Source organism: Mus musculus, chromosome 3 (genome assembly GCF_000001635.26).
Source record: "Mus musculus strain C57BL/6J chromosome 3, GRCm38.p6 C57BL/6J".
NCBI classification, from domain to species: domain Eukaryota; kingdom Metazoa; phylum Chordata; class Mammalia; order Rodentia; family Muridae; genus Mus; species Mus musculus.
Genome location: NC_000069.6, coordinates 122,104,110 through 122,132,027, shown reverse-complemented (window position 1 = coordinate 122,132,027; position 27,918 = coordinate 122,104,110). Strand labels below are relative to the sequence as shown.

The following is a 27,918-nucleotide window of genomic DNA, read 5'->3' as shown; positions in this document are numbered from 1 at the left end:
TACATCCTGTCGTAGCCCATAACTTGGTTTGGTACAGGCTGGCCCTCCTGAGTGCTGGGATTAGAGGTGTGAACCACCCACTTGGCTCTCAGTGTCATTTCTTTTAGACTTGATACTCGGCAAGTCTATTTTTAGCTTTGTTGACTCTATGACAAACATACTCCAGGTGCTGCAACCTGAGGGAGGGAGGGCCAGCCACTTGTTCAGTCAGATGTGCTATTGCCTGAAGGAACACTACCCTGGGTGAGTCCTCCCCCCAGTTCCTCATCCGTGGAAGGGGAAAACAAGTGTGCCCACTCCAAGACTGTTTGTGTGGATGGGGGTGGGGTGTGTGTGTGTGTGCAGTTAATCTAGCAGTGGTGGCACTTAGCTGTCACTGCATTCCTGACCATCAGCCCAGGAGGAGAGCTTGTCACTGCTGTTGCTTCTCACTCACTGAAAGCTTAGGACTTAAGTCGAAGTCATTTTTCTCTTCCTTGTGTGGCCTAAGACCCAGGCCTAGAAGGAGGCAAGTCTCCTTCCTAAACCATGCCCAAGCCTGTGTTAACTACCTGGAGAGCCACACCATTTTCCCTTGGGCTATACCTGTCCTCCCAAACAGAACAAGACTCAATAACCAGCCACTGCGGAAGGAGGCTGAGAAGCCCCGGAGACGCTGAGGATGGCACACGGAGTGGGGTGGGTAGCAGGAGTATTTATCTGAAGCTGGCCTTGAACTCACAATCCTCTTGCGTAGCTTCCTGAGTGCTGGGATTACAGATACATGTTAGGCTAATCCCAGTGAGTGTTGCTACTCAGGTCAGTTTTCTGTAAGAGTCAGCATCACCCAGGGGAGTGTCCTCTGTCTTTTGATTGGTTGGAATATTTCACAGCTCGCCACTGAGAGCCTGTTGAGCTATGGAAGGCTTGTGTTTCACACCTGCAAACTGTGTGATTGTCTTTAGTCCTAGATGATCTCATACTGGGGCCGGGGAGTTCTTTACTGGAGGAAATAGCTCTGCCCCAGTAGTTTGTAGGGGTCACACACATTGTTCTCTTAGGAAGGAAGTGGGACCCAGTCACTGGATTCCCAGGAACCATGCCTTAGTTATGTGTCAGCCTCTCAGAAGTGTCCATCTGGCAGGGAGGTCTGCGAGTGAGTCACTCAGGACTGTGTGAGCAGTATGTGGGGGTGTGTGAGTGAAAGGCCAGCCGAGGAGGTATCTGGCAATGAAGGAACCCTCCCTAGTTGGGGGCATAGCTATCTACAGTACTTCTCACCATGGCAGCATGCCCTTTCTATTAAAAAAAAATCATGCCAGCCAAAGACACATTCCAACTTGATTTTGATAGTTATTTTTTGTAGTAATTAAACATTTAGAACATCAATATCTTGACCAAGATTCCAAGGAGAAATTTTCAGCAACACAGGAGATAACTCACAGCAAGATAAGCAAGACACGAGACTCAGAGACACAACACTGAAGAAATGCTTTTCATTCAGTGCTGACTACATAGAGAATGGAGAGTAAAAACTGGTGCTAGAACCAACGGCCTTTCCCTTGGTTCTTTGTTGTTATTTGAGACAGGGTTTCCGCTATATCACCCGGGATGGCCTAGAACTCACAGAGATCTGCCTACCTCTGCCTCTGCTGGGATTACTGCTGTGTTCTAGGCACTTCCTCCCAGTTCCCCTCACCCAGTTCCCAGTTCTCCCCCTAGGGCTTATGCATAGCACATCAATACTTAGGGTTTAGGGGGAAATGTGTTAAATAGGAAACTTTTTTGATAAGCACACGCTTTCCTCTGTTCATAAAGCTGAGTCGGTAGCTAAGTTTAATTTTTCTTTTGCATAGGGTTTTAGGCCCTGTGGCATTCATTCCCCTTGCAGAGGTGTCTGAGGCATGGAGGTAGGCAGAGGTTGAGAGTAGAAAGGGTCATTAGCTCTTGGGACGCTGAGGTCAGATCTGACAGGTGAGCTTAGATACTGCCTCTCTCTGGTGACAGCGAGAGGCCTCTGAGAGAGTGTGTACCCTTAAATTCCAGGGTTTGCCTGCATGTGTGAAAGTGAGTCGTCTGTGTGCAGTGCCTGCAGAAGCTAGAATAGGGCATTGGAAAATCTGAAACTTCAGATACAGGTAGCTGTGAACTGTGGGTGCCAGGAACTGAACCCAGGGCTCCCATAAGCACAATAAGTGCTCCTGACTGTTGAGCCATCACTCCATCCCTGCATGTCTCTTACATGGAGAATCTGAGCTTGCGGGAGTGAAGGATGCAGGAAAACAGTCATACACACAAAATAAAAAATAATAAACAAAACACTAAAAAAGAGAGAGCGAGCCAGAGGGTGCCTTGGCACTTTGAGGAGGGGGTGTGTCCACACTGTTACAGGGCAGGAGTGTAAAATCCAAGCTTAACACGAGCAAGGGCATGGAGTAAACAAGTTGGATTCCTCATTAAAGAGAGGGCGTTTAGGTACTTTAAAATCACGTTAGGAATGAGAAACAGGCTCAGAGAAAAAGATGAGCATCTGCAGGATGCTGGGCTTCAAAGCACAGCACGTGTTCTCTCTGCATCCCGACAGGGAGCACCCAACACGGGAGATGCTCACTGAACCAGCACCGAGGTTCAACCTGCCCAGCTCTTACCATCCAGGACTTGTTCTTCTGTTATCTCATCGACTCGGGTTGGACACCTGGTAGAGAAACCCTTTGATGTACAGCTGCAGACCCCCTGCAACAGACGACAGAAAGGACTGACAAGATGCAGATCATGTCAACGATAGCATCGTCGTGGTGCCAGCTGCTGTCACCACCGCTCGGTCTGTCTCTCATCACCAGCTGCGGACGGCATTATTTTTTTTCTTCGCTGTTTAATCTGTTAATTCATCTGAGCATTTTGAGGGCGGAGCTGCTTGGCCTTTTTATCCCAGAGGGAATGTGAGTCAGGCAGAGAGAGAGAGGCAGAACCTCAAAGCATCCCTCTGCCTTGTCATTAATCATGTGGCAGCTAGAGAGACATTCTGTTCCCCTCCCAAGCCCTCTGGACGCCAGGCTGTGAAAATCCACCAGGACAGGAAAACTCATGCTATCCATTTATATTAGAGGCATAAACAGCATTGCAGCGGAACACTTGTGACAACCTGAATGTGTGGGATACCTGTTCTCAAGGAGCCCGGGGAAACATTCACAACGCTCCATCTCATTTGTCTCCACTACATCCCTCCTATGAAGCAGAAGCCAGCGTCACCCACTTCATTTTCCATGTGAGGAAAGACAACAGCAAAGAATAAAATCAACTACTCAGGATGACACAGGAGACTCTGCTGGCTGCCCTTGCCCCCCACATCAGTTTTAGGTTATAGTCTCCAAGGATAGCTCTCCTTAGATTTCACTTACTCCTAGAATTCAGGTTTAATTGGGGAACATGAATGTTTGGATGAAGGAGGAACAACTTAAAGCAGTCTAACCTCGAAGGCCAAGGTACTCCCCTGGTATACCGCATGACATGTGTGGTATACCCTCCCAACCCCTCTGGTTATTTAAAATCAGTTATGCCTGGTATGTGTTTGTGAGCATCTCTATACAGCAGTTTAGAACACAATTACTGAAGTCTGCAAATAGTCCAGATACAAGCTTATCCCAACAATTAAAAGTGCAGTGGGCAGTTATTTCCAGAACAGCAGCCCCACACTGCCCAAGCTGGGCTCCTTCCCCAGGCAGACACGCACCTCACAGCCACCTCTTTGGCTCTGGATGTTTTTCATCTTGCGAACTAAGGTCAAGTAGAAGCCTGTGCCAAAGCAGTTCTTGAGGAAGAGCGGGGTTCCAGAGCAGTAGAGCCTTCCCTGAGAAATGATGGCAATGCGGTCCCCAAGGAGGTCTGCCTCGTCCATGTGGTGAGTGGACATGATGATGGTTCTGCCTGTGGGGAGGAGGTCAGGGTGGTTACCAGGCAACCTGGATAGCATGCACAGCAACCTCCAGGTTATGTGGTCCCCAGAACTTGGAGCTAATAAATAAGAAGAAAGTAGCTAATTCTGCAGCAAGCATAATGGAGTAACGATGATAGCAACCACTATACCCTAACATCCTGCATGCTGCAAAGCACTGTCACATACGGTGTCTCTGCACTGGGTCTCAGGTACGACTCAAACAATTTCACATGGGTGGGACATGCTCATCTCCCTCTGCCTTCACTGTCACTATCCATGGACTCCCTCTGCCGTCACTGTCACTATCCATGGACTGACTCCACCTTCACAGTCTTCCCACTGTTAAACACCGCTCTTGTACTTTGTAAGAGCACACGCAGCACTTTCTCATTAAATGGAGCTGTTATTAAAACGAGGTGATGAAGATTTTAACCTGCAAACCTTCAGTGAGGGGCATGAGAAATACAGGAAGAATAAAGGAGGGGGCTTTCCAGGCTGGGCAGGATGAACCATACAGCTTCGTGGACAGGCTCTGGGAGTTCTGCCTGATGTCGCTTCTAGATGTCAATCCTCTAGAAGGTGAGGGATAGACAAGTAAAGGGCCCGTTTTAAGGCACTTTCATCTGACATAGCCTGCTGCTGATCTATACATCCAGCCCCATATTTGCGCTCTCAGGGAATAGTCACGCAACAGCTAGGAAGCTTCCTGGCATGACTTTGGGTCCCTTTAGGCAGAGGGCAATTCCACCTTTCCAGATTGGAGGATTATAGGTAGGACGAAATTTTTGTTTCATTTTGTTGAGACAGGGCTTCGTGTAGCCCAGGCTACACAGCTGAGACTCATCTTGGATTTCTGCTCTACCTCCCGACTGCTGGGATTGTATGCATGCACTAGGCCTGGTTTATGAATGCCTGGGATGGAACTCGGGGCTTTGTGAATGCGTTGTAAACACTCCCAACCCAACTTTCTGGACTGTTTCAGCCATAGGCCACTTCATCAGTGACTCCCTGTTTGCAGGCTTGCCCTTGAACTTGGATTCACTGGTGGTGGCAAGGGCTGTTAAGGTATGTGGCTATAAAATTTGAGGCGGGAGAAAGTGGGACACCTGGAACAGCCTCAGTGAGAGCATGGGGTGCTAAGCAACAGCCCCTCACCTGAGCGATACTTCAGGAGCAGGTCCCAGATGGAGCGTCTGGAGTAGGGGTCCACCCCAGAGGTGGGCTCATCCAGGACCACCACCTTAGAATCTCCCACAAAAGCAATGGCAACAGACAGCTTCCTCTGCATGCCACCTGGAGGCAGAAGGAAGGTGATGACACGGGATATCACAGACATCTCGGTACGGGGAAGAGGAAGGCCCAAAGCTGGTCACATGTGGAGGATCTTTAAATCTGGCTACAGTTTGGTACTGCCACCACAGATATGCCTACACTGTCAGACGTCACAGTATCGTCCATGCTTCACCAATGCTGAAAGACCACCCTGCTTCCTAGCACCTGATCATCTGAAAACTGTGCCTTGAGCTTCACAGAAATGTAAGGAGAGCTCCCGTTATAAGGCCCTACCCCAGTGGTTCTCAACGTCCTAATGCTGTGACCCTTTTAATATAGTTCTTCATGTTGTGGTGACCCCCCCCCCCACACACACACAATAAAATTATTTTCGTTGCTACTTCATAACTGTAACTTTGCTACTGTTATGAATCATGATGTAAACATCTGACATCTGACGTGGGGGGGGCGGGGCCTACAGGTTGAAGAGCTGCTGTTCTGCTACCCCAACCTTCTGCTGAGGCGCGTTGCCAGGCAACGGATGCTCCGTAAGTGACCCCGTCTCCTCCCAATACCAAGCACCTGAAAGGTCCTGAGCTTCTTCATTCCTCTTATGGTGGAGGCCCGTGTCTTCTAGCATGGCTTCCATCTCAAGCTGGGCCTCCTCCCAGGATCTCCCTTTCAGCTGGGCATAGAACAAGATGTGCTCAGCCACCGTGAGGCTGTGGGAACAGGAGGAGGAAAAAAGGCAGTGGGCTAAGTCATTCCATTTTGAGCAGCTCACCTTGGAAAAGAAAGATGACTATGAAGAGTTAGCAGTCAGAAATGTCATCGTGGTATTATTCGTGATGTGAAAGTGAAATGACCAACCAGTCTTGCCCAAAGAGCTAATGAGAAAATTACTTAGTCATTTGAACAACAGAACCATATGTAAACATTACTTCTTAAAGGAATATGTAGTCGCATGGAAAAATATTCATAGCACCTTAGGATTAAGAAACAGTTATGGAGTTGGAGAGATGGCTCAGTGGTTAAGAGCACTGGTTGCTTTTACAGAGGACCTGGAATTGAGCCCCAGCACACACATAGTGGCTCACAGCTGTCTGTAATTCCAGGTCCAGCGTATCTGAGATCCTCTTCTCGGGCACTGAGAACACACGTCGTGCACAGATACACACTCAGGCAAAACACCCACACTTTCAAAAAGTGGGGTCACAAAATGGTACGTATGATTTTACTTTCCCGTATAATTTTTAAATCTTTGCGCATGTCTACACACGCAGAGAAATGTCCGAAGAGTCATATCTGGAGGTGTTAACAGTGAGATTGCCTCTGGGCGCTGAAAGGACTGGTGACAGTTTTTTTTCTTTTGTATTTATCTGTCTTCTCCCCTTCACCGCCCTCCTCCCTCTGCCAGGACTAGAGTCAGAATGTAAAATATGTTTTAATTAGAAGGAAAGAGTAGGGGAAGAGAGAAAAGAGGGAGGGAAAAGGGAGGGAAAAGAAAGAAAGTGATAGAAGAAGAATGGGAGAAAAGATAGAAAACCCAAGCAAGCCGGCATGAAAGCCCCCCTCCCCTCCCAGGACAGTCTATAGCACCGGTGGTCCACATGTAAAGGGGATAACATATCTCCTCTTTCTGTCAGCAAGTATTTGGGGGCAAGTAAGGGAAAGTGTCATAAAGAAGTTACCGTCCCTCCTCTGGCTGGGGACATCTCAACTCTGATCACCAGGAGCACAGCCTCACATTTGGAAGGACAAGGGCTTTTGACTGAGAAGACCAGACAAACGCATTGCTAAGTTGGGCAGGAAAGAAGTGTGTGTGTGTGTGTGTGTGTGTGTGTTGGGGGGGGGGCATTGGAGAACAGGATACAGGTGTCTTAGTGCTACTATTGCTCGGATGAAACACCATGACCAAAGCTATTTGGGGAGGAAAGGGTTTATTTGGCTTACACTTCATCATCAAAGAAAATCAGGACAGGAACTCAAGCAGGGCAGGAACCTGGAGGCAGGAGCTGATGCAGAGGCCATGAGGCCATGGAGGGAGCTGCTTACTGGCTTGCTCAGCTTGCTTTTTTTTTTTCTCCTCTTATTTTTTTTTAATTACGTATTTTCCTCAATTACATTTCCAATGCTATCCCAAAAGCCTCCCACACCCTCCCCACCACTCCCTTACCCACCCATTCCCATTTTTTGGCCCTGGCGTTCCCCTGTACTGGGGCATATAAAGTTTGCCTGTCCAGTGTGCCTCTCTTTCCAGTGATGGCCGACTAGGCCATATTTTGATACATATGCAGCTAGAGTCAAGAGCTCCGGGGTACTGGTTAGTTCATAATGTTGTTACACCTACAGGGTTGCAGATCTCTTTAGCTCCTTGGATACTTTCTCTAGCTCCTCCATTGGGGGCCCTGTGATCCATCCAATAGTTGACTGTGAGCATCCACTTCTGTGTTTGTTAGGCCCCGGCCTAGTCTCACAAGAGACGGCTATATCACGGTCCTTGCACCAAATGCTTGCTAGTGTATGCAATGATGTCATCGTTTGGAGGCTAATTATGGGATGGATCCCTGGATATGGCAGTCTCTTGATGGTCCATCCTTTTGTCTCAGCTCCAAACTTTGTCTCTGTAACTCCTTCCATGGGTGATTGTTTCCATTGTTGGTGGGATTGCAAGCTTGTACAACCACTCTGGAAATCAGTCTGGGGGTTCCTCAGAAAATTGGACATAGTACTACCGGAAGATCCCGAAATACCTCTCCTGGGCATATATCCAGAAGATGTCCCAACCGGTAAGAAGGACACATGCTCAGCTTGCTTTCTTATAGAACTCAGGACCACCAGCCCAGGGATGGCACCACCCACAATGGGCTGTTCCCTCTCCCATCGATCACTAATGAATAAAATGCCCCACAGGCTTGCCTGTAGCCTGATCTTACGGAGGCATTTTCTCAGGTGAGGCTCCCTCTTCTCCAGTGGCTCTAGCTTGTGTCAAGTTGACATGAAACCAGCCAGTATACAACAGGGGTTTCTGACAGATATTTTGTTTTCCTGTGGTGCTGGGGGCAGAACCCAGGGTGATGGATGGGCCAGGCAAGTGCTCTTCCAATGAGCCCCACCCCTGCCCAGGAGTATCTCAACTCCAGCTCACTTACTGATGAAACAGGATGTTGTGTTGTGGACACATGCCCAGGCTCTGCCGTACTACATCCAGGTTGGTTTCAATGTCTTTTCCCCCAATGAGCACAGTTCCTGACGTCGGTGGCAACAGTCCTGTCAGGATGGACCTGCCGAACACAGGGTTAAGTGGCAGAAGAGATGGTTGTTAGAACTCACCAGGGGATGAGGGTAACCCCATACAGGGTCAGAAGGATGCTTGTAGTGACACCTGCCCTATCTCTCTATCAAACTCAAACCTGATGTAGCTGAGGGGCCCAGAACATTTCCACACAGGGTTTACTTAGCACCAGTGCCTTGCTTCAAGTCCTAGTGCCTAGACCACAAGGGCCTTCTTTCTCTACTTTTTATTTCCAAGTGTTCCTGGGCCAGTATCAAGAGCCTCGGGGATTCCCAGACTCAGACACCCCACCCCATCATCACCCAGCCATCATTGCAGCGGTCAGTTGTAGTGCCCACTGGATGGCCACTGTGGTGGTCAGTTGTGGTGCCCATTATGACTGTCTGTCAGAGTGATATTCACGGATGTGGTCAGCTACAGTGTTCACTGTTGTTTTACTCTGTGGTCAGCGGTAGTGTCCACCGTGAAGGTCTGTCATAGTGGTTGCTCCGTGGCTATTGATGTGGCCAGCCATTGTGGCCACTGTCGTAGTCACAGTTGTGGTCAGTTAAAGGGATTTAGGACCCAGCCCCACTGCTTTGCCTGGGCGTGCAGCCCTTGACAGTGGAGAAGCAGGGTTGGTGACTCTCCAAAGCTCAGTTGATGCCAGTGAGAAGCTGGGCAGCCTGTCTGCTGACTGGCTAACACAAACAAATTCGTTTGGGAATTCCAAATGTAAAAATGTGAACAATGTTGTGATTTCTCTTTTCTTTCTTCAATTATACAAAACATGTCTCCCACCTGCTTGGGTAGTTGTCTAAGTTAAGTGAATCGAACATGCTTGAAAAACAAAACAAAACAAAAACAGGCCCCAGCACAAAGTGAAACTTAAAATGTTATGCTATTCCCAGCATTAGGACAGCGCTTGTGTTCCGACCCCAGTGGAAGTTTAGTTTCTGCACTGAGTGAAGTAATGTGTTTGTCTTCTAGAGGTCCTGGGGTCTCGAATGGAGTTTCCTGTCCTCCCACCACGTGAGTTAGCAAGGAGATAGCCTTAGGATGCCACGCCCAGTTCTGTCCCAAGTTCTGATAAAATCGCATGCTATCTGAACCTGTACTTCGAAGCTGAAATGTTGATCAACCACTAGAGGGAAACAGTACCAAGCCCAATGGCACCAGCCCCGCATTCCATTCCCATTGAAAGGCCCGGGAGCACATTCCGGAGCAGGGTGTACACTGCTGTTCCTTCCCGGGGCTCTGCAAGCCAAGGATTTGATGGCTGCTGTCACATGGCTTGTTGACCCCTACCCCTCCTCCACCGGCCCATCGGCCCATCGGAGGTCTGCACCGGAGCCCTGACTGCCTGTTCTCAGCAGGTGGCGCTCGCACCCCTTCCAGAACTAAAGGATGGATGGAGGAGTCCACCCAGAGCCTCAAAGCTTCCTGCCCTTGGCCTTCTGCCAGGCAGCGAGTCTACTTCACTGTTCTCCCTACACTTTCTCAGAAAGGTAGCCATCCCATCAGAGGTCCCACACCAGCACTAAAGCATCCTAATTATTAATTGGTAGGAAACGGAGTGCTACATAAAAATAGCCCGGGGACATGGGCAGCCACGGCTTTTTATCCTCACCGTGGGAGGTGTGTGTGAGTGTATATGTTTCCACCGAAATTCAGTAAGGAAGAACAGAGTGGAGTTATTGGGGAGAGAGAATGAAGCCGGGGAATGATAGGATGGGAGACAGCCTCTCTGGCAGAGAACTCACAAGGTGGTGGTCTTTCCCGCTCCGTTGTGACCCAGGAACGCCGTGATTTGGTTCTCATAGAAAGTGATGTTCAGACGGTCCACAGCTGGCCGGCCACTGGGCTCAAAAACCTTCACCAGGTTCTTCACACACACACCAGGCACCAGCCCTGGAAGCTCGCGTTCAAAAAAGGAGTCTTGGAGGGAAAAACACATTGTAGAAACACCACATGTTAATGACGCCGTGCTTCATGAACACACTGCTTCCTTCAGACCTGTGCTCTGGCTGTAACTTCACCTGCCCATGTGGCTGCAGCTTTGTGAAGAAGATCAAAACAGGAGTAGTCATAGTTGCACTGGCCATAGATTTCACACTTACTGTGAGTTAGGCACTGTTTCCAATGTTTCCCAACAAATCCCTCACTTCACACATATAGTCCTATAGGTAGATATAACTAGGCTCTTTTCAATAGGTTAGAAAGCCCAAGACTGAGAGACATCAAGTGTTCTATCAAGGCTACATGGTGTACAAGTGGCAAGTATGGGCCCAGGGTCCATACCCATCTGAAATAGCTCCTGTCTATTATTGAGTTAACCCCGAGTTCCGTCTTTGCTTCAAGGCTCAGTCTATCGGATCTTCATAGGTTTCTGGCACCAGCCCTGACTCCTCAAGCCAGGACAACCTACTCTTCCTCATCGTAACTCCTTCCTCCCCATGCTCCGTGCCCTTTCCAGTATCAACCAACCTACTCTCCCCCTCCCCGTGACCCCCCACCCCCCACCACAGCATCTTTTCCGAAGTTCACTTATAGAGTCAAGATTACTGTCAGAGTATTAAGTCTAATTAACTAATGGTCCCTTGCTCTGTCCCCAACTCCCGTTGCATTGTCTGCCTGTGTCTCCTGGCCACAACTAAAGCTGAAATGGAACCTTATCATACCACTCTGGGAGGAGGATCTTCTAGAGTTACTTTAGCCTGCAAACCAGCTCTGTGAGGATTCAGGTCTCCAACATCAGCTTTGCAAAGTGGTACCTGAGGGGCGCCTAGAAGCTGGACCCTCTCGTGCCAACATCAGGCTAAATCGGAGTCTGTGTGCCTCTCTAAACCCAAGCCATGCATACAGTCAGGGATGAGAAACATTAGGAGAATTAGTTCAAGAGTGAGGACAAAGCAGCAAAGGCCAGGGAAAGGAGTCTTATGTACCCTGCCCATCAGCCCGGGCGTGATTAGGTAACTTCCACCACCAGGAAAGGCTTTTGATGCTTGCAGTGAATGGGCTCTGGGTTTGTAAACCTTGAGTGAAGTGCAGTCAGCTCTGCTAGGCTCTTTCCCCTTACGGAACTTATTTTTGTCTTTCCTTGTAGCTCATATCCGCTTCAAGTCCCAGTGACCCAAGTCATTGTTCTGACTAAATCCTCGGAAGTCAGCACATTTGTGCGATTCCCTTGGGATTTGCCTAACAAGGGCACAAACACACTACAGACCTGGGATCTGCTTTCTCCAGGAAATATGCACTAATGTCTGGGTTGGACCATTCATTCCCCTCGTGTGCAGCTGGACATGAGATTTAACACCAGTCAAGAAAGGGAGTCAGCTTCCTGGCCTCCTTCATGTTGCTCGTCTTGTGGTTTGGCTCTGGCACTACTGAAGCTTTCCGTTCCGTTCTGCTGTCTTTTGGGATGGGGGTGGGGGGTCTTGGGGGGTTACCATTCATTCCTTCTGGGTGCTCTGGATCCTCCATCTCCTCTGTTAAGGGTTCAGTCTTTTCCAGAGCCCTTTCTTCTCTGGTCGAACAACCTGAACCAACCAGACGCCAACGTTACTCTTCAGGAGAGACAGGAGAGAAGAGGAGGGGCAGTGGGGACAGATGCATTTCCCATCACAAGGGTGGGACAGCTCCCTCCAGAGGTTGGAGCCATCATAGCTCTGAGACCCGTCTCCTGCATGGCCTCCAGCTCTGACCTGCTGCCCAGCCGTGAGGGACTCAAATCTGATTGTGCCGATTTCGCAGGGCCCACAGGGACTTTTTAAATCAGAACCTTGAAGCTGGAGAGTTTTGATTTACATTGTTGTTAGGGGGAACTGGGAATCAAACTAGGAACTCCCTGCTTGGTAGCACTAAGCCACATTCGCAGTCCTCGGCAATTCCTTTTAATGTGGCAGACTGCTCATGTCAGAAATTGTAATAAAAACAAAAACAAGCTGAGCAGTGCTCACCTTTAATCCCAGCACTTGGGAGGCAGAGACAGGTGGATCTCTGAGTTCGAGGCCAGCCTGGTCAACAAAGCAAGTTCCAGAACAGCAAGGGCTAAACAGAGAAACCCTGTCTTGAATGTTGTCCCCTTGAGGGGGTGGGGGTGGGGGAATCAGACAAATCAAAAAATCCATCGCAGGATTAAATTTGGAATAGGTTTGTTTTCTTTAGCCTACCACCTGGTCCTTTTTGCTCCAACTAAAACATGTCAGTCATGGGAGCCCTGAGCAAAAATCCACCTGTAGTGCTATGGTGGGTAGCTAGTTTAGATCTGAGCTGGAGAAATGGCTCCCTTTAAAAGGCCACCTATTCGGACATTCAGAAATCTTACGGTAATACCAGGGTGGAGCCTGGTGGGTGTATGCTATTCCTCCCCACACCCCCCCTACACACACACACACACACACACACACACACACACACACTCACCACAGATTTTATTTTTTAATGGCATTCGGTCTAAGGAGGTGTCAAGGACACCCTGGAAAAGGAAGAGGCAGAAAGGAGCCCCAGCCATAAAGGAAGCAGGAAGAAAAGAAAGCCACTAGCACCAAGCCCTTAGGGCTCTGCTTTAAGCACACATGGGGAACCACCAGGGAGTATCCTCAGTGCCCGACAGGGCCTCTAGATTTGCAGAATGTGGGAGAGCAGCAGGCTGAGGCTTAATGGTGAGAGGAGTGCTGTCTGGTGTACTTCTGTCTCCACTTCCTGAAGCAGTTTTGACTTTATTCTCCACAATTTCCGAGGTCAATGTGCCGGCGATCACACTGCCCGGCTATCATACTGCCCTCATGAGTAATACAGCAGCAAGAACAAATATCTTTTTAAATAACCACTGGAGTGACACTCTCCTCGTGAACCGTCCTCGGCTATTCTAGATTTTGCCCCAGTGTCCAGTGGGATTTCAACAGGAAATTGATGTTTCTGGCTCTCCATTTCTTCAACTATGAAGAGGGGAGTTAGGGGGGTGACTCAGCTGCTCTCTGATCTTAGATAGTGTGAGGGATTGTATTTATTCTTGCCTATGAAACAGGTGAGAAGTATTTTACGTCTGTCAGGAAAGTGTATGTGTCTCGTTTTCAAGGAACACGTTTCTCAAGATTTTTTTTTTTCTTGAATAGCAGAGTATCTCTTGGGATAGTGGGGTGGGGGTTGGGGAGCACATGAGCCCCTAGGTTCACTGACATTAGTAACATTCCAGGGATGTTAAATATGCTTATTTAAGAGAGGTTGATAACTTTGTTATAGTGGACATTTAAAAGTTTGTAGATAAACACAATGCACAAAACAATATAATGGGAAAATACTGGCCTGTCAAAGTAATGTTTGTGTGAACTATTAATATATATATATGTATATATATATATCCCCTCGGGGGTGGGGGAGACCCTCAAAATACCAGCCAAACAAAAATTTATACAAGCTTTTAAAAGGCTCCAGGTTAAATGCCTTAACCTGGTATTTAAAGTTAAAGGAAAACTAAATCCCTTTGTTAGTGCTTAAAGGCTAAATCGTGCCCCAGGCCCAGTAATTCAAAGTGAAGTGTGGACGGGGAAGGGTGAGCTCTAACCCTGGAAAGCAGGGGGTTTTCTTTCAGAGCCTCCCAGTTCTGGGAGAGACTGTAGCTTACAGCTCTAGAGAAATTGTTCTTAACCTGTGGGTCCAGGCCCCTTGGCAATTCTCTGTCTCCAGAAATATTTACATTACAACTCATAACAGTGACAACATTACAGTTGTGAAGTTGCATCAGAAATCATTTTATGGCTGGGGAGGGTCACCACAGCATAAAGGGATGCAGCTTTGGAAAGGTTGGCAGCCACTGATCTGGAGTTTCTCTGCCTTCTCAGAATTCCAAGACTATGATATGAGGTTTTCCTTCTGACTTCTAGAAAATTCTAGGCCTCCTGTTTTTTTTTGTTTGTTTGTTTGTTTGTTTGTTTTTTGGGTTTTTGTTTTGTTTTGTTTTGTTTTTGTTTTTGGAAGGAGGATAAATTGTACTTAGGAGGCATTGTCAGCCAATGTCCCTTTTGCCTTCTTCCACCATAAGAAAGCCTTGGAGATCAACCGTGCAGCCTCCGTCTTGGCTTCAAAGAGTGAATTACTGTGTGTTTGGAGAATGTGGGGCATCATGGCGGAGAAGAAGGAGGCAGCAAAAGCTGAAGGCAAAGCTCCCTTTGTGCCTCCTAGATCTCTGCTTTGAAAGTTGGAAGAGTATTGGGCTTATGAAATAAATGGTGCACCCTTTTCAACAAGTATCCAATCTCCCAGGACCAACTGTCAAGTTTCTGCCATTTACTCTGGCTCTGGGATTCATCAAAGGGACACTTGTGGAGGCTGTGACACTGTGACACCCTGTACCCACGGCAGGCAGCTGACTAGCAGGGATCATGCACTTGACAAAGGGCCACCTTGACACCTTGACAAAGGTCCACACATCTTACATGTACCCCAAGGAAAGGAAGTAGTTTCAGTCCTGAAGGGTTTCTGTTGTTCTCATTTTTGTTTTGCTTGATTTGTTGTTGTTTTTGTTTGTTTTTATATAAGTACACTGTTGCTGTCTTCAGACACACCAGAAGAGAGCATCAGATCCTATTACAGACGGTTGTGAGCTACCATGTGGTTGCTGGGAATTGAACTCAGGACCTCTGAAAGAGCGGTTAGTGTTCTTAACCACTGAGCCATCTCTCCAGCTCAGGGTTTCTCTGTGTAGCTCTGGCTGTCCTGGAACTCGCTCTATAGACCAGACTGGTCCTGAACTCACAGAGACTCTCTTGTCTCTGCGTCTCAGGTGCTAGTATTAAGGTGTGCATCTCCACTGCCTGACTGTTTTAATTAAAACAAAACAAACTTACCTTCACCACCAAGCCAGTAGGACTCCTGCAGAAGGAAGTACCAGGGAAGTGGGGTCCCATAGTCTCCTGAAAACAGGAAAACAAAGAGAAAGCAGTGAGCCCCATCCCACTGCACTCCACAAGCCCCACAAACACCCTTCTAAATCTCAAATTATACTTACAGGTGTTCAGGGTCACAAGCCAGTATGTAGTTACTGAAAGGCCATCTGACAGACCACTTCTTTCAATAAGATTTCAGTCAAAATACCATGGGGGTTTTTGGGTGTTACCAGCAACACTAACTATGATGATATTGGTTGACATCAGTTTTCCAAGAAATAAATGTTTTTTAATGAATTAAATCATGTCTTTTTTTTTTTAAGCAGTTACCAGAAAACAATAGTTGTTGTCGAAAGCAAATATTTGCTGGACTCTACTTATATAACAGGCATATTGTACACGTTCCATGTATTAACATCATTGATTTCTGAAAGCAACCCTAGGAATTGGGAATTAATATCAGTCTGAAGGATGCTGAAATTGAATACACTAACTTCGAGCCATCTGCCCCATTCATAGCTAATGTAATACCAGCCTTTTGGTTCAGTTCTCTTTGTCACTTTTTTCCCTTTAAAATTTATATACTTATTTTTCCCCTATAGTTTTTCAGTTTTTAAATTGTGTGTGGATATGTATACCCACACCAGGGAGCATGTGAGAGAGCATGTACGTAAGTGTAGGTGCCCTCTGAGGCCTAAAGAGTCAGATCCTGTGGAGCTGGGGATATAGACTATTGTGAACCACCTGACGTGGGTTCTTAGAACTGAACTGGGTTCTCTGGAAGAACAGTAAGTACTCTTAACTGCTGAGTGGTCTCTTTAGCCCTCAATGCTGTTTAAAGAGTCACGTATCATGGCTTTTGCCACTGCTAGAATGTGATTCAGGGGCAAGCCTGGGTATTTTGCTTTCTTTAGAGTCTGTTTGTTTATTTGTGTATTTATTTATTTGGTTGTGTGCGTATGCTGGCATAGGCTCACACGGCAGTCGGAGGATGACTTAAGTTGTCCGTTCTGCCCTCTTCCTGTTTCTGCTTCTGTTCCTATTCTCCTGACTCCCCCACCCCCACACCCCTGTTTCCCATAGAAGTGCTTGGATTACAAATGTGTTTTGTGCATGAATCTTTTTAATTCAGCTTTGGGAATTGAACTCAGGTCATCAAATGTAGTAACTGATCTTGTCCACTGAGTCATGTCCCCAGCCCACGTGGACCTTCTCTGCCCTCCATACTAAGACCGATCCCCGGACCTTGTAAACGCTAACTGAACGTTCCAACACCGAGCTACATCTTCAGCCTAAACACCCTGGTTCCCAGAACATGGCTACATATAGAGGCTCCTCAGTAAATACTTGTTGATGAAATGAAAGCTTTGGCTTGGCTAAACCAATGCACAAATTCCTATTCCAACACAACTAGCTTTTGTTTACCAAATCTCTTTCCAGTGACATGGGGAGATGAAACCAAAAAGCCCAACAGGCTGACCCTAATTCTCGATCTTCTCAGAATGGAATTAAATGGTGGGTGAAGGAGAATTTGATTGTGTTTAAGAAAACATGCATTTGGGGCTGGTACGATGGCTCAGTGGGTAAGAGCACTGACTACTCTTCCAATGGTCCTGAGTTCAAATCCCAGCAACCACATGGTGGCTCACAACCACCCTCAATGAGATCTGATGCCCTCTTCTGGTGCGTTTGAAGTCAGCTACAGTGTACCTATGTATAATAATAAATAAATATTTGGGCCGGACTGAGTGGGGCTGACTGGAGCGAGCAGAGGTCCTAAAACTCAATCCCTAACAATCACATGAAGGCTCACAACCATCTATCTGTACAGCTACAGTATACTCACATAACATAAAATAAATAAATGAATTAAAAAAAAAAGAAAACAAGAAAAGAAAACATGCATTTAGTGTTCAAGAACTAAGAGAAAACAAGACACCAGCATCTCAACCTTATAGCTCAAAATGTGGCCTTGTTTAGAAGGCGGATGTGCTTAGTTAAGTTAGGTGGGACCAAGCTGGAGAAGGATGGCCCTAACCTAACGCCATGTAGAGTCTTTGTAAGATGATAGCCACATGAAAACCAGCACACGGGGAAGATGGACGTGAACGTGGAGAATCAGAGTCACATGCCTACAAGCCAAGGAAAGCTAGAAGCTTGGTTTTGTAGAAAACTTAGCCTTCCCAATGGCTTCACCATTGATTTCTAGCTTTCAGACAATGAGATAAAAACAGCTCAAAAAACGTTATCATTTTAAGCCATGCTATCCATGGTCCTTGTTATGACAACTCTAGAAAAACCATCGTTCCCTCAGCTGGAACACAGACCCAAGCTTCCGGACCTCACCTAGCCACCTTCTCCCATTCAGAGTTCTTGCCCATTTGTTGTTGTTTGTTTGATCCAGTTCATTGTTTGTGACAAGATCTCGCTGTACAATCCCGGCTGCACTTGGAGTCACAGTCTACCCCAGCTGGCCCCATCTGCTTATTTCTGAGAACCATCCACTTGTTCCTCCCAGGGACCAGGCCCAGCCTCACTCTCCCCTGTCTGCTTTTGGCCACAGTGTCAAGAGCTAGACCCAGATGTCAGTGTACAGTGAAGGCTCCTGGTTGACAAGGAGGCCATTCAGATGAAACAAGACTTGCCTAGCTATAGAAAATGCTAATTTGAAGGAAAAATCTAGGTTACTGCCAAGTGGATACAAAACTTTGTAAATAGCTCATTTTGATCCAGTAGCTGATTTTTGTATGCTTCAGGTTAGTTCGTGTCCGTCAAACACCAAGCACCAGCCAGGGCTTCCAGGCTGTCACAGTGAAATAACACAAATCATGGCCATGCTCTTGAGGGCTCACATTCTAGGAAGGGCGGCAAGGTTACATCACGTCAGGTGGTGATGAGTGCTCTTTAAAAAGTAGGCTAAAGAGTTAGAGCCACGGAGGGAATACTGGTCACACAGTGGATAAAGCTCTAGCAATCTTCAGTCCAGAAAGATCACCAAGATAAGGTGACATTTGAACAGGGACCCTGAGCAAAATGAGGAAGGGATCCTGCAGATAGGAGGGATAGCCTGGGGAAAAGACACTGCTAGTGAAAACAGCAGGTGTGGCGGTCATGCGGAGAGCTCAGAGTGTTGAACATGAGTGGGGTGGTCACAGTGGCTAGAGCGGAGATGTAGGGGAGAAGGGAAGGGCAGGAGATGCTGACAGTAGGAGGAACCAGATAACAAAGCTTTAGCAGGCCTGGGCTTGGACACTGGGTTTTACTCTGAATAAGGGGAAAGGCCCATGAAGGGATTTGAACAGAAGGTGTTGACACCATCTGGTCCAGATTGCAAAAGGCTCCATCTGCACACCTGAGGAGAACACAGCTGTAGGGGGTGACAGCTGCGGAGGGAGGCTTGGAGTGGGAAAGTGGATCAGGGGTGACAAGGAAGCAGAATCCAGACCTGTTTCCCAATCTCTCTCTCTCTTCTTCTTCTTCCTCCTCCTCCCCTCTCTCTCCCTCCCTCCCCTCCTCTCTCCTCTTCTTCCTCCTCTTCCTTCTCCTTCTCACTCCCTCTCCTTCCCTCTGTCTGTCTCCCTGTGTAAGGTGTGTGTGTGTGTGTACACATGTTCATACACCTGTGTGGGGGTGCATATACTCATCAGCATACAAGTCGAGGTTAGACCGGCTGTCTCCCTGTTACCTCCCACCTGATCCGGGGAGGCAGGATCATTTACTGAAAGGGAAACTGTTCTGGTCGGGCTGGCTGGCTAAAGAGTTCCTGTGATCCACTTGTCTCCACTTCCACAGTGCAGACATGCTCAGCTTTTATGTGGGTCCTGGGGACTTGAACCCAGGTCCTCAGACTTGCACAGCAAGTACTTTTACCTACTGAGCCATCTCTCTCCCCAGCTCCAATTCTAGACCTGTTTCTAAAGTGGAGACGATAATTTGCTGATGGAGTTTTAACTTCTAGATGTAAATTCTAATGCCGGCCCTGAGAGTTTATATTCAAATAGTCTGGAGGGGATCGAGTGTAAGCTAAAAGGTCAGGCCAGACCTCTGCATCTAAAGAGTCTAATTCTCTTGACCGTGGGGAGATACAGCAGCCTGACTTTTCCTGGCTTACCTGGGAAAACCTGGTCAAGATACCAAGCAAGCAAGCCGTAGAGAGCAGCATCGAGAAGCATCATCTTCATAGACAGCAGGAAACTGAACTCATCCCCTTCCAGGGGACTCTTCCCAATGTTGCTCCATTGCAGCCCCAGGCCTTGCTCCTCAAAGCGGACCAGGTACTCGGTGCCAAACCCAAATGCCACGGAAGAAAGTAGGCTCTGCAATGAGCAGAGACAATAAGGCAAACAGACAGCAACGGGGCCCAGAGGACCATCAGGCAGGGGAGGGACGAGGGCCAAAGATGGCTGTGTTGTGTCTGACTGCAAGGCCACTCAGGGAGGGCGTAAAGTGCCCTTCTCCTGGGAAGAGCATTCTGGAAATGTTTGGCAGACCTCAAAAACTCCTACCTAACACCTCCTGAGCCACCTCTCACCTGCTCGGCAGAATGAAAGGAGGCAGTAGTGGGAAGATGAAGCGATAAAATACAAGACTCCAAAGGAAGGGAGCACCTCCTGTTCTTACTCCGCCTTCCCCTCTCTCTTCCACTTTCAAAAGACCACACAATTCTGGGCAGAGTGAAGATGATAAATTGAGTTGCTCCGTGAGACTCAAAGGAAGGGGGCCCAAAGTCATAGTTTTCCTGTGGCCAGCGAGGGCTCTAGGCCTCCTCTTAGGTTCTCCACAGAAACTAGTTCAGTGGCAAGAAAGGGTACAAAAAGAAGGCTGAAGAGGAAGTGCCCCTGCCAAGTCGCCATGGGTGGTCCCTGACTCTCAGAGCATACTTGCCTTTGATGAGAGTTTCTCTGTAATTTGGAAGACCCTGGATAGAGTTCAGACTATCTCTCAGCCAAAAGAAAAAATCCTCTTGCTATATGTACACACACACACACACACACACACACACACACACACACTTAAAATTAGCTCAAGCCAGCTCTTATCTGTGCTTGCCAGACCTGAAGCTTCCTGGTGGGTCCGAGAAGCTGGCTGTGGCTTCCCAGTACCATGTAACAACCATACGATTACCAAAATTGCCCAGCTCTGCCCACAGCCTGAGTCAGAAGAGTTTCTTATTATTACCCATTGTGATCGTCTTAGAAAACCGAGCGCTATAAATAGTGGTAATTAACTTCTTATTTAACATGAGAAATGAGAGGCAGATGCCCCAGAGTTGGAGTCCTGAGAACAGGTTCTTCTAGCAGAGAGGCAGGCAGTCGTCCTTACTGACTGATGTAACACCGAGACTGGGAGATTCTGGAGGGGCAGCAAACTGCACCCTTTAGGGCTGAGGCTGATTAGCCCTGGCTAATGAGAGGGTAGAAATGGCCCACTTGGAAACAATTAGAGAAAAGGCCTATATTCATTTGGGAATTCTGAACTAAGAGGTCTCTCAAGCCATCCAAAGTCAGCTTTGAGAGTCTTCTCTTGGGGGAGGGGGTGTCATTTCTGCATCCTTTTTGCACACACTGCTAGAGAACGGGAAAGACACAGAGACTGATCCAATTTCTTTTGGAATAATGAGCCCCATTTTACTTATGATTTCTGAGCAGACAGACAGTAGGGGGGCAAGCTTCCTCTCATCTGATGCTTCTCAAACCGGAAGCAAAGAAGGGTGAAGAAAAAGGGCCACCTGGTTCTCCCCTCATGCAGAAACAAGGGAAGCCAGGAGCTGACTCAGTTTCCCCACAGTGTCCTGGGGCACACTAGTCAAGCAGGTGTAGTGGGGAGCAGCTGCTACGTTACTTGGGGCGAAGGCTGCTTTCACTCGGGCTCCTAAACCTTTGGGCTGTGTATTCGCCTCTTACAGAGTCAAAAGGCAAAGTGGAGCATCTTAGAGACCAAGCCAAGAAGCTATGCCATAATCTACATCCTGGGCTGGGGTAAGCTGTAGGGACCTCACCACAGTCGTCTTCAGGTCGGCCGTCATCCGGTCCTGCCAGGCAAAGCACAGAACGTGTGGTAGGTAGAGGGTGAAGTAGATGACCCCACTGCAGGCTGCTGCAAGGCTGGCCTTGGAAAACAAAGTACTGAGCAGGAAGCTCTGCATGATGGTCGCAGTGGCAAAGGCCAACAAGAACAGGAAGAGAATGAAGGGATCGCTGTAATGGAGGATCCTTCCATGCTGAAACCAAAGGGATCACGTATCAGTCATCCTCAGTTGTGCCCAGAGGCAGGGTCCCGCCGCCCTAGAAGGTGCTCCTGCCCGCCAGTCCAGTCGCTAGTCCTTACATTTCCACATGAACACCCCAAAGCACTGACTTCTTTTGTCTTACCCATGCCCGTTAGTAAACGCTAACATTTTATTTAAAAAAAAATTTTAAACTGGGAAACCACGAAGCTGAGCCAGCTCCAGTGCTCTGGGTTCCTAAGCCAGTAAACCAAAACCCAACTGCCCAGTAACTCAACCCAGTCAGCAACTGCCATCTGAGCTCTGAGTGGGGACTTTAACCAATCAAATTTCCTTTGTCGTGCTTCCCCAGCTCCTTAGTGAAGTCCTTAGCCACGTGTGGTCTAAGGCTGCCTGGTTCATGAGCCATGGATGCTGGTCCGAAGCCCGGTGATAATAGGCCCAGTGGTAAGAAGCTACTAACATTTTGGTAAGAGATCATTCGATCAAACGGTGTTCTAAATATTTATGTCTGAACCCACAGATTTGTGTTGCCCTCAACTTTGGTCTGACAAACTTCCCTTGCTGTGGGCAGTGTGGTTGCTTGCAGAGACACACAACTGGCCAGAGTCTAAATAACGCAGAGAATGGGTGGGTCCTCTCTATCAACCTCCCACCAGCCAAGGCTCAGAGAACTTCCTGGCTGGCTGAGAGGGTGCAAGGAATGGAAGGGCCCAGCAGAGAGGGAGAAGTGTGAAGTGCTAACTGCTGACACCACACAGCTGTGGTACACATTAACTCACAGCAGCCGGGGTCACCTGCAAAAGATGAGCCAGGCAACATCCCAGCACTAATGGGGAGGAGCCCAGGGGCCCCACCCCATCCGAAGTGCAATTAGCAGTTGACTGCTACTGAGGGAAAGAGAGTCCCTGAAGTCCTTGGGCATTCTGTAGGTTGTTCATGCCACAATGGATATTTATACATCCGTGTGCACTCAGGTATCACTAAGTGGACTCAGGGGTTATCACATATAAAGGAGGACACGAACGGGGATGGGGCATGGCATGGAGGGGCCCTAAGGAGATGGTTGGGAGTAGGTGGATATTATTGATATACTTTGTAGACATGTATTAAACTTTCAAAGAATAAAAATATTAAAAAATAAAACATATCTTTTTTTCTTAGATATGATCTTTATATACATTTCAAATGCTATCCCAAAAGTTCCCTATTCCCTCCCCCCGCCCTGCTCCCCTACCCACTCACTCCCACTTCTTGGCCCTGGCGTACCCCTGTACTGGGGCATATAAAGTTTGCAGTACCAATCTCTTCCCAGTGATGGCCGACTAGGCCATCTTCTGCTACATATGCAGCTAGAGTCAAGAGCTCCGGGGTACTGGTTAGTTCATATTGTTGTTCCACCTATAGGGTTGCAGATCCCTTTAGCTCCTTGGGTACTTTCTCTAGCTCCTTCATTGGGGGCCCTGTGTTCCATCCAATAGCTGACTGTGAGCATCCACTTCTGTATTTGCCAGTCACTGGCATAGCCTCACAGGAGACAGCTATATCAGGGTCCTTTCAGCAAAATCTTGCTGGCATACCCAATAGTGTCTGGGTTTGATGGCTGATTATGGAATGGATCCCCGGGTGAGGTAGTCTCTGGCTAGTCTATCCTTAGCTAGAAACTTTGTCTCTGTAACATATCTTAATGTGACTAAGTTTATCTTTCAGCAGTAATTATGGATCAACTCAGCAAGTTCATGGTGGGAAGGAGTTAGTTGTGGGCAAAAGAGGAAGACCTGAGTGCTAGGTGGTCTTGTAGTACTCTGAGTGTTAGGTGGTCTTGTAGTACCCTGCAACAATACAGAAGAGATCCACTCCAAACAAGTCTCCTCCTTTGCCTGGGGCTCGGCCTGCTGACTGGTTATGAGTGCTTGCTCTCTGAGGTTTGCCACTCACACAGGTGGAGACATTAGTAATGGATCTAGAGCCTTTGGAAGTGGATTGGTCCTCCCCATCCATGAATGCTCTTCATAGAATCTAAGTACAAGACTCAGCATTTTTCCCACTGTCTATATAGAAAGCAGGAACAAACTAGCGACTTTTTCTGAACAAGCCTAGTTACACTGTAGGACAGACTGAGATGTTCAACTGTATGAGGCCTTCTGCACCCCTCTTCTTCTGGTTCCCCCTTTATTAAAAGCCCCTATAAAAAGGTCAGCCCCTTTGGTCCATCCAAATTCTGCATTCCCAAATACACATAGATCTTCTCATTCTTTTCTTGGGAACACAAAGATACAAGAATGCTGAGAACCCTTCTCAGGCTTCAGAGCAGAGTCACTGTTCACTAGGCCACCTCCCATAGTTCAGTGGGACATAGTTGAATAGTGGGGTAATGGGGGTCACAGACAAGTCACACAGCCTAGCATTCCCGAGGCCAAAGGGCCTCGTGCTCTCCCTCCCGCGTGTTTCTTCTTGCTCCTCCATCTTATGGAAGTGCTTCGTCTCATGAATGGGCTCTGATCTACGAATAAGGTTTTCCCTGAATCACTGCTTTCTCCACAATAGAAAGGAAAGAGACCAATTAGCGATATCTCTCTGGAGCCCGCGAGAACCAAGTGGAACTAATGTGTGTCTTATCTGCTGTGGTCACCATCTCTCCTTCATGCTCTCGTGCCTGTTGGGTATTGAGGGAATCGATTGAAAACCAGATGAGGAGGAGATATGCGGAAGGGAGGGACGGAAGGAAGCTGTACTTAAGTTGAACCTAAGTCCGAGGAAGTCTTAAAAAAAAAAAGTCAGAACTGGACTGGAGGGTTTTTACTGCTCTCTGTAGAATGAATTCAACCTTCTATCCGAGCCCAGAGCAAAGTCCTGCAAACGTCTAGACTGCGAGCTTTGGTGGATGTCAGTCACCCAGCCAGCCTTGTGGGCTCCGTCCCCAGCTTCCTCCTCTACCCGCTTTCCTTGTTGCTCCTTGTGGACTGAGTAACAATGGAACCTTCCCATTGTCTTTGCCCCCAGCTTCTTTCCTGCACAGCAGAGCTGGGGAGGAAGGGACACACACACACACACACACACACACACACACACACGGGGGGGGGGGGGGGGGATTCAAAGGAAAACCTTATTTTGGTGTGGAACGCTCTGTTTCCGTCATTATTGGAACAGCGTTCTGGTTCCCACAAGGAGAAGAAGCGTCTTTGTGCTCGAAGCTCTTGGTGAACACTCTTTACCTCACGTCCCAAGAGCTTTGAAGTCCTAAAACCTCGTTCTTGGGCAGGCAGGTCTCTGTGTCGCTTATCAGTCAGAAGCCAGCCATTCAGCCAGATGTTTACTCACGGACTCTTTTAATTCTAAAGATACAAATCACCTACTGGTGAAAGAGGTGTGGGGCAGAGCAGAGGGCCTATGGTGGCTAAGAAGGGGGCGGGGCTGCCCCTTTCACCTCTGTGGAGCTCTGGTATCCTTTGTAGGGTGAGGTTGTTTGACTAGAATGGCCTCCACCCCAGCATTGGTTCTAAGGGAACTCTAAGATGGGTTTTGATTGACACCACAACCCACAGGGTCATAGTGTAATAGCAAAGATAGAACGCAGTAGGTTAGGGACATTTTACTGCAAAATGGGGGGCTTGGATGAAACGGGTATGTGTTAGTTGGCTAGCATATATGATGGGGCGTTCTTAGGTCAGGTAGCCATGATCCAACATGGAATGGGAGACTTGCATCCTGTCCGCACATCTTCATGACACTTGACATGAGGATAGCGATGAAGCTGAACAGGCTCACTGGGTCTACAACAGAAAGCGACTTCCATCCAATAAAGCATCAACAACTACCAAGTGTGTGCACTCGTATTCCAACAAGCCCAAAAGGAGCTGCTTCTACGAAGGAGCTAAAAATATAAAATATACAGGATGGCAGCATACTGCGAAACAACGTCCTATCTTTAATTCTACCTTAATGGGGGAAAAAAAAAACCCCTATCACTAAGAAAAGACAGGCTCCAAATTCCATCCTTTCAAACAGAGTCCTTGGATAATATGTTTTATAACGTGGCAGCATTATATTAGTATATAATATTAGATGTTAGTGGGCCCATGTTGAGACCGCCCCCCTCCCCCAGGCTTCAACTATACAACAGGTTTAGTATAAAAGAAAGTTTATCTGGGACATAGGAAGGGGGTCTGGGAAAGAGAGTAAAAGCAGAGAAAGGTTACAGAGAAGGACAGAAAGAGAGGAGAGAGAAAGAAGGGGAGAGGCCAGCAGGGAACTTGTGGCCAGGCATGAACATGTGGGATAATGGAGAGAGAGAGAGAGAGAGAGAGAGAGAGAGAGAGGAGGATGGAAAGTCCTTTTATGCTAGGTAATGGTTGGGCAGAACCTAGAGGAAATGCTAACACTGGAGATCTCTGCAGGCAGAAAGATGTTTCTTAGTGAAGCTAACGCCCTGGCCATGAGGATGATTGACAGGTTAATTGTCCAGATCTCCTCCCCTCATACCACCAATAGCGCTTGCCACCTTCTAACTGTAGCCAAGTATTGGAATGATAATTCTAGGAAACACTCCTTTTAAGCTCATTCCTGTCTTTGAAAGAAGAGGCAACCTTTGAGCACACAACAGTTCTACCCTGGGCTTTGCTTACAGCGGTCTCCGGTCTCCGCGTGGTCATGAAACAGACTGGGAAACCTACGTAGACAGTGAGTGAGGCCCTTAGGCAAGAAGAGGAGAGGGGAAGAGATAACGATACATGGCTGGGGGGGAGGCAGGGAATTGAGGGTGCTGGCTCTCTAAGGGTCCTGCCTTGCTTGAAAGGTGAGGAATTACCTGTCTTGCTGTCTTTAATGCTCAGCTAACTAGTCCAAGCACTTGCTCACCAACAGGAGGAGAGCAGAAACAATGAAGCCATTTTTTTTTTAAAGACTGTCTTCTCCACCCGGCTTACCATGATGAACAGCGTCAGGAGGAAGATACTCAGCGCCATGATGGAGAAGCTATCCAGGAACCAGGTACACCAGATGACAGCATTAGAGACGCCTTGGTTTTTCAAGGTCTCCTTCAGCCTCAGCTCCTTCTCCAAAACAATGCCCTTAACGGTCATGGAGACAGAGTAGATCCACGCCAGCACCATGAAGATAGGGAAACAGCGATTCAGGATGATCATGAAGCTGAAGCGAGAGGAAAAAGCAGAACAGAGCCAGCTGTCCCTGGTAGAATCAACGTAAAATACTTATTGAATGGAGAGTTGAGAATGAAGCCCGAAGGGAAGGAGAGCAGAAAAATAAATCGTTGGACCCTCACTGGGTTGAGCCCTCTTAAATACCTTTCTCATTTGTCATTTCTTTCTTTAAGGCAAAATGGAGCCGTTCTGGACAGCCCAGATGGAGGATGCTCTATATGTGTAGGAATAAAACATACCATCTCTTTATAGTATATATGCCATATAGTATATTTAGATCTTCCCCATGAAGGCTTGTGGGAAAGACTGTAGACCTGATGGTGTGGGTTGTGATCTGAACAAGGCAATGATCCAATAGTCATTGATTCCGAGAGCCATCCATTCGTAAGTGGAGTAGATCCTGGGATAGGCTCTCGGCAAGCAGGACGGATTTGACACGATGGAATCACATTAGGGTAAGCGTTACAGGTTTCCCCTGTGAATAATGCACTGGTAAAGCCCTTGGGATTATTATCTATTGAAACTGTTGGGTGTTGTCAAAGGAAGGGCCCAGTGCCTAGCGTGGGAGGATAGTTTCACTCAAAATGGCCCTAGGGAGGGAACCAACCAACCAAAAATCATGCACTTCCGAGGCTGGCCGCCAGAGGGCTCTCCCATACTGAATGACTCCGATTCCCACAGGTTCTCCACACTCACCCGTTTTCCTGCCAGCCCCTCCCCTTCTGACCCTGCAAGTGGACCTGGGCTCTCCTTCCCATCTCTGCCTCTTATCCAAAGTAAAACTAACTTCTGAACAGCGACCGTTATCTCTGCAGTCTTCTGCAGAGCTGGAGACCTGATGGGGCCACAGTGTCGAGCACTGCTTTCCCGTGTGTACACTGGGCTTTATTTTACAATCTCTCCAGCTGGCCACGGGACTCTTTTCACCACGTTTTGCCATCTCTGCTTCCCGGATCCCACAGTCACACACACTCGTGCTACAGTGACTTTCCCGTGATCTCAACACCCCAGGAGTTAAATTCCTTAGCCAACTATAGGTCAGGGAGTGTTTCTGACCCCATCTACCATGATAATAAGCCTTCTGAGCACCTCTCCCCCTCTGTCCCTTTCTCCACCACTCCAAAATCTATTTTCAACAAAACAGCAGGCTGTTTGCTTAGCATGCTACTGGTCAAAGGGCGGACAGG

At 47.9% G+C, this 27,918-nt stretch overlaps 1 protein-coding gene and 1 long non-coding RNA gene across 11 annotated transcripts in view; one reads left to right on the top strand and one right to left on the bottom strand.

The window, feature by feature from the left end:
* Abca4 (ATP-binding cassette, sub-family A (ABC1), member 4) overlaps window positions 1-27,918 on the bottom strand; it is a 136,180-nt gene that overhangs the window by 48,043 nt on the left and 60,219 nt on the right. For 6 of the 8 annotated variants that reach the window (XR_375477.3, XR_003954273.1, XM_017319439.1 and 3 more), the window contains 11 exons: window positions 26,498-26,720; window positions 21,345-21,566; window positions 19,458-19,662; window positions 15,308-15,373; window positions 11,909-11,998; window positions 10,223-10,397; window positions 8,338-8,469; window positions 5,768-5,907; window positions 5,069-5,206; window positions 3,710-3,903; window positions 2,628-2,712 (listed from right to left, as the gene is read on the bottom strand). Coding sequence is in view for 5 of the 8 variants with exons in the window: in XM_017319439.1 (XP_017174928.1) it covers window positions 2,628-2,712; window positions 3,710-3,903; window positions 5,069-5,206; window positions 5,768-5,907; window positions 8,338-8,469; window positions 10,223-10,397; window positions 11,909-11,998; window positions 15,308-15,373; window positions 19,458-19,662; window positions 21,345-21,566; window positions 26,498-26,720 (1,670 nt within the window). In the remaining 3 variants the exon portion in view is untranslated. Of the gene's footprint in view, window positions 1-2,627; window positions 2,713-3,138; window positions 3,232-3,709; window positions 3,904-5,068; window positions 5,207-5,767; window positions 5,908-8,337; window positions 8,470-10,222; window positions 10,398-11,908; window positions 11,999-15,307; window positions 15,374-19,457; window positions 19,663-19,877; window positions 20,308-21,344; window positions 21,567-26,497; window positions 26,721-27,918 lie in introns of those variants that run through there. The other 2 variants (XR_375478.3, XM_017319440.2) reach the window with 2 other exon arrangements.
* Gm40138 lies at window positions 214-26,872 on the top strand. 3 transcript variants are annotated; one of them, XR_003954550.1, is made up of 3 exons: window positions 214-243; window positions 6,301-6,407; window positions 11,566-11,925. It is a non-coding gene; the product is annotated as a predicted gene, 40138 (long non-coding RNA). The 3 variants fall into 3 exon arrangements; XR_001783974.2 differs by lacking the exons at window positions 214-243; window positions 11,566-11,925 and adding exons at window positions 5,585-5,733; window positions 26,475-26,872; XR_001783975.2 differs by lacking the exon at window positions 214-243 and adding an exon at window positions 5,585-5,733.